This window comes from Phoenix dactylifera, chromosome 5 (assembly GCF_051530095.1).
Source record: "Phoenix dactylifera cultivar Ajwa chromosome 5, Ajwa_hap1_PhDact_Kaust_v1.1, whole genome shotgun sequence".
Lineage (NCBI taxonomy): Eukaryota > Viridiplantae > Streptophyta > Magnoliopsida > Arecales > Arecaceae > Phoenix > Phoenix dactylifera.
The window spans coordinates 30,456,535-30,463,094 of NC_143194.1; the positions used below are offsets into that span (position 1 = coordinate 30,456,535).

The 6,560-nt window shown below is 38.8% G+C and overlaps 1 protein-coding gene across 1 annotated transcript; it reads left to right on the plus strand.

Annotated features, from left to right (window-relative positions):
• The first annotated feature begins 480 nt into the window (after window positions 1-480).
• LOC103702520 (cytochrome b561 and DOMON domain-containing protein At3g61750) lies at window positions 481-5,858 on the plus strand. Its single transcript, XM_008784986.5, has 4 exons — window positions 481-994; window positions 2,733-3,129; window positions 3,619-3,902; window positions 4,994-5,858. The coding sequence occupies exons 1-4, from the start codon at window positions 830-832 to the stop codon at window positions 5,252-5,254; spliced, it is 1,107 nt and encodes a 368-aa protein (XP_008783208.2). The 5' UTR covers window positions 481-829; the 3' UTR covers window positions 5,255-5,858.
• Window positions 5,859-6,560: the final 702 nt, after the last annotated feature.

Consider the following 6,560-nt stretch of genomic DNA (forward strand, 5'->3'; position numbering starts at 1 on the left):
CTTCTACTATGACAAATTAACATGGTTGACCTTTAAAATGCGATGAACAAAAATTTAAAATAAATGATTTCTACTGCAAAATAGTTTTCAGTTATTTTTCATAAGATTTGTATTGTTAAAATTGACGAGCCATAAAACTTAAAAAATAAATTTTCTGAACCCTATATTTATTTTAGTAGAACTCGCATGCAACCAAACAAAAATTAATTAGCTTACGAACATCTATAGTAAATAGTCAAAAATAAGATTGATCATGATTTGGCTAATTATTTGTATATGACCAACTATATTTCTGATTTATAGAAAAAAAAATCATATTTGGATAATTGACTGCTGGAACTATTTTTTTTTAAAAAAAATTATTATGACAAGAGGGAGTTATATCCATACAGGTTATCATATATTTTCACATATAAAAAAAAGAAAAAAAATAAAAGTGGGACAAGCAATCATATATTTGTTCATATAAAGCGAAATACCGCCCAACTTGTTTTCATCCAACAAAGCCGGGAGGGGGAGGCGGGAGGGGCGACGATGACTTGATGATGGCCACCACTACCAACCGCCTCTGGACAACATCATTAGCCACCGTCCGATCCATCCCGTCCCCGTCCCTCCCTCCAAGCTTCGGATGGAAGCGACGCCGACCTCCCAACCTCTCCATCCCCTCCTCCTCTGGCCACCACCGTGGGGACCAGCTCTTTTGTTCTTCTACTCTTCCCTCACCCACCGCCGCCTCAGACTCCCATCCCCTTTCTCTCACTCAGATACTGGAAATCTCTCTCTCTCTCTCTCCTACTCTCGGACCCCTTCCTGCATTTGACGGCCAATGTCGCGTGCTTTTCTCGCCCTGATCCTCGCATTGGGGGCGGCGATCACGGCCGTTCATTCTCAGGTGGACAGCTGCGGCTCGGATCTCAGCACCTTCCTCCCCGCTCCTTTCAATTCTTCCGGTCTCAACTGCAAGCCCATTTGGAATAGTTTCATCCTCAGGGTATATCATCATTCCGTCCTCCCCTCAATTTTTCTTCTCCTTTTTCACCGATCCATTTATTTCTGTCTGTTATTTCCAGTTATGTTTGATTTCTCGTGGTCGTTCTTTAATGACTAATGGCAGTTTAGAAGTTAGATTTGGCACGATTTTTTGACACCGGAAATCTCATGAATTATTTAGCCTACTTCAACCTAATTAGTTTTTATAACTGGAAGATTCTTGGTGCTAGCATTTTTTGGGGAAGAAATATGGTTTATTAGTATCTTTGGCTTTGATAAGGACGGTGATTTTGTTATCATTCACTAAGAAAAGAGAGATGTTGCAAGGGGTTATTTGCTGGCCCAAAGCACGTAGGTTAACGCATTAGTCATGATCAATGTTGCCGAATTCGATGACCTGACATGGAGTGGATGAAGTAAGGATAAATGTCGAGCTACATGCTACTGGAAGAACAAGGTTTTTCTAGTTCTTTGTCGAAGGAAAAGGAATTTCCTTGATAATTTTGTTGCTAATAACTAAATGCCACTTGGTTATATGTCATGCATCCACATATCATTCACCTGTTCCTATTTCAATAGATGAAAGGATCTTTGCGATCCCTTAGTGCAATATTTCAAATTTCCACCATCACCTCCACTAGCGGAGGCAATTCCAATATGGAGAACTTACCATGTCTAGAGGTGACATAATAGGGCTACCTGACTCTTCATGGCTGAAGTTCTATATGTGTGATTTGGAACACAAAAAGCGTCTGTGGAAATTTAATTTTCCCATCTTGTGGAGGATATGCCAGAACAACTTTGAAATCTCAGTCATGTTACCTTCCATGCTATCACTTCCAGATCACTGAATTACTTCTCTAATGGTTTGGTGAAATCAGGCCTGTTTGTTTGAATTATATTTGGAATCCATGTCATGAGTATTTTTCAGATATTACTACCAAATGACGTCATCTATTTGAACACTAAATAGTGTTATTTAACTTCCTAAGTGTTTGTTACTTCAAATCTTCACGCGGTTCATTTCCCCATGTAACTCCCTACCTGGATCGGCTTCCGTACCAGTTCCATGCTAAGCAACTTTTTGAAGTTTCACAGAAAAAAAAAAAGAAAAGAAAGAGAGAGAACCCCTTGTCTTATTTTTGAACCAGTTCCTCCACAGGAGATATCTGGGAGGGAAATTAACAGAGATGTCAGAGCATGAGGAGGATTTGGACAAACCGAACACAATGAACAAATAATCCGAAAATATTAACAACCTCAATAAGAAAAAAAAGAGAAGATTAGAGAATAAATTGGCAGTCATGATTGAATGAGTAGTTTCTACCGCAGAGGAGAAATTTTAGAAAAAATATTGTAAATATAAATGTCACTCTTAGCTCATCAATCCAGAACAAAAATAATATGTTTACTAATAAAACAGCTTCTTTTAGTGGAGCATGCATGGTGAAAGTCTCTTTCATGAAAAACTGAGTGGCAAGATTTACTCTCCATTGCTACACATAAGCATACAGTTGGCTTAGATAAACTGCTGCTGCTTTTCCAAATGTCCGTATCTTCTCTATTGTGCAGATTTTTGCACTAATGATACTAAATAGTTTACACAGGCTTCAAATGTTATGGTTAAGGCAACTATTTTAAGTATTCGTCGCAACATAAATGTTCCTTTAGGAATCTATTCTTTTTATAATTTATATCAAAATACCTTTCTTGTGACATTGTGATGTTACCTTTTGCAGTACTCCCAGAACCAAGAAAATGTTTCGAGCATTGTGCTCTCTGCTGCATATACTTCTGGGTGGGTTGGGATTGGATTTTCAATTGATGGAATGATGGTTGGCTCAAGTGCAATGGTGGGTTTTATCGGTAAAGGAGGCAAAGCACATATCAAGCAATACTATTTGCGTGGCCAGACTAGTTCAGAAGTCATAGTGAATGAGGGACAGTTGCTAACTACTGATGTTGCACCTGCAGTTGTTCTCTATGGGGTCAATATCTACTTAGCATTTCAACTGAAATTTTCAGCACCAGTTACTCAGCAGACACTTTTATTTGCTTTTTCATCTGAAACGCCAAACAATTACCATCTTACAGAACATGATGATAAGACATCAGTTTCTTTTGATTTTTCAGCAGGTATGTCCCCCTTCAGTCTATCTTCCGTCACCCTTTATTACAATAATATTCCCATCTCCCTGATTCAGTTCCTTAGATGGCTGAAATGCAAGCAGTGGTTTCCCAGGCACATCATTTCTCTTTTGTTATCTCAAACAATTTACCAACATAAGAGGCGTGTTTCCCATTTAAAGCTGCACTATTAAGGCTAGATACTGGGGAAGCCCGTACTTCTCATGTCCTGCAGATTCTTCCAAATGGATTCACTGAAGTGGTCTTCCTTCTCAATGTCTCCCTTCTTACATACTTGTTCTTTTAAGTCTTAGCGTCCGTCCTGAAATTTTTTTAGTTAAGAACAGTTGTGACATTATGAATTACCATATATTTCTTCCTGATTTCAGGCATTTTTCTATAATTAACTTATGTTGGTGGTTGATGCTTTCTTGATAGCAGAAAAAGGGGTTACTGGACTCTTAAAATCTGTAACCAACATTAAGTCTTTTCCTGTAGGCACTTCAGCTACTTCTACCTATCCATACCAGCTGAAAAGGAATCATGGAGCATTAGCCATATTTGGCTGGGGTGTTCTGCTACCCATAGGTGCCATTATTGCAAGATATTGCAGGCAATGGGACCCACTTTGGTATTACTTTCATGTAATCATTCAGTTTGCAGGATTTATTGTCGGGCTTGCTGGTGTCGTGGCTGGAATTTCGCTTTATAATAGAGTGCATGCAGATGTCAAAGCACATAGGGGCCTTGGCATTTTTATCCTCGTTCTAGGTATTCTTCAGGTCAGTGATCTGATATTACTAAAATTCAAAAATTCCAAATATTTTAGCAAACTTTATATATAGAGATTACTGGGCCACTTTTAGATTTGTGATAGTAGAAAATTTTTGCATGTTCTCGTTACCTGTATGAACTTTTAAATTGAGAGGTCTATGAATCAGACCTATTAGTTCCATTATTTGTATTCCTGAAAATTTCGCACAAAAATAGCTATTTCTGGAAGGAATATCAAGCATTTTCATGTTAATTTCTAGCTAAGAATTGAATTTTGGTGGTGTTACTTATTGTATCATGGCCACCTTCAACTATTTCTCTAAGAATTTAAGGAAACATTCTTGGTACAACATATGAATGTTGACAATAGTAATGCTTCATCAACATCATCTATGTTGGATGGCTGTAGATAGTACAAATACCTTCTATGCCGGAGTGGCAAGGAAGAAATATGTATCTCACCTGGAAGCTACGAAAAAAGAAGAGTGAAAGCGGATATTTCAACTTACTGCCCATCTGGCTGCTTTAGCACAAAACTATGATTTGCCTGAACAGCATGTGGACTTTTGTGATGTACATCTGGTTTGTGTGGGTCCGATTATCACTGCACTGGCTTTCTCTTTCCTCATCCGCAGACACGGTTGTTATGAAAAAAAGAAATGTATGAGCACAATTCCCTTCCATCTCCCATGCTCAAAGTGGCAGAATTGGCGAGAGCGGCTGGGAGGCGGCTGCATATTACATGAGGACCTCATCAGTTTTCACAATTCGACTGTGTTGGCAGGGCTATAACTTTAAGGGGCCAGCATTTTATTTTAGAATGTGGCATTTCATGATATGTTTTTACTCTTCATGCATCATATTTTATCAGCATGTGTTTATCAAAGTACACCTGTTTTCTTATTATATGCCCAATGTGAGCAAGTTCATTGAATTGACTGCACTTTATGTTATATCTTACATTCTCTTTTATTATTGGCTACCGAAAGAAACTGAAGTTTATCACATTGAGTACTTGATGTTGGAAAAAATGACTTATTTGTTATTTTAACTTGACTCATACTTTCTTTTGGTTGTCATCGCAACCAAAATTTTGCAGGTGATTGCATTTTTCCTGCGACCTGATAAAGACTCCAAAATCCGCAAGTATTGGAATTGGTACCACCACTGGGTCGGAAGGCTGCTTCTCTTTCTCGCAGCAATTAACATTGCTTTTGGAATTCAAGTTGGAGGTGCTGGGAATAGCTGGAAGGTGGGCTATGGAATCAATCTTTCTGTCATCTTGATAGCAGTTACTGTTCTCGAAACCATGTTGTGGACAAAATGGTCCAACAAAACTGTTGCTCCTCCAGCATCTTAAATGCAAGCACATAAATTGATGGTTTTGTAGTTACAGAGGTGAAAAGATAGCTTTTATTGCAGATCTTAGCGTTGATGAGATTGCTTTGTCACATATCTTTATGAAGCTGCTTCCGGATCTTGCTGTCTACATTGGTGGCCTTCTCTGTTCCTTCTTTTCCTGCCAAGAAAATGATTGAAGCTGAACTATCATTGCTGCCAATTGGGCATGTTCTGTTCTAATTCTTTGTGTAAACTCTGCATCCTATTCTCTTGGATTCTAGCTATCTCAACATACTGTTTAAGGAGCTAAAGAAGATTTATGTCTACCTTTTGACATGAAGGATTCACGTTGGGCTGCATTTACACAAGCAGTTGCATGACATCAATACTGGAAAAAGATTCAAGGGGGAACAGCCTCCTAAGGGTGTTTCTGGCCTAGTATATGTCTAATTAGTTGCTTGATTTTTGATCTTGGAGTAACTGTGTGAAAGTGAATATGAATGTTAAACAAGGTTTGCAATCTTACAAGTTTGTATAATGTTGCAGCAAGAGATACATTGTGATTGAATTCATATGTCAGGAATGGGAAGCTTGAGCACATGGTAGCTTGGTACAGTTTTTGATAACTTCCACTTCAAAGATACCACGAGCTATTCTCTCTTCTTTTGCAAGGGATATTAGATTAAAAAGAAATAAAAAACCTTGGTGTACCATGTTATTTATATTTTACTTTCTCATCTTTCCTATGCACAAGGAGATGTTATATCCTATTAGGCATGCTGCCAATTATAGCCGCTCGTTCCTGTGAGCTTTGTTCATCAAACACTTATATCGGTGCACCACCATAAGAATGAGCGGTTGTGATTGGTGGCGTGCAAGGTCATATGGTGCACATCATGTAGGATTTAATTTCTAGTCCACAAGGGTAAATCGTGGGAGGCTTTTCAGGTGGCACAGGAGTCCAGAACGCCTCTGTTTATAAACAAGAGACAAGCAACTTCTGGGCTGAACTACCTTTTCCTCGCCTTCGCTAAATTGGGAGGCAAAACTTGCAACATAGAGCCATCAGGGGTGAAATGGTTAAAGCAGTGCTCTTTTCAACAAGCGAAGGAATATGGAAATGCCTTCGCTTGCTGAAAAGAGCACTGCTCTAACCATTTCATCCCTGGCGGCTCATAAAAAGAAGACTGGGTTGGGGTATGCGAACGGATACCCGAAGTAAGTTGCGTATAAAAATTTGGCTATGACCTATGATGATGATGATTGATCCGATAGATTGATGAACCGTGACATCTGAACAAGTTTTGCGTAGAGACACGCATCTG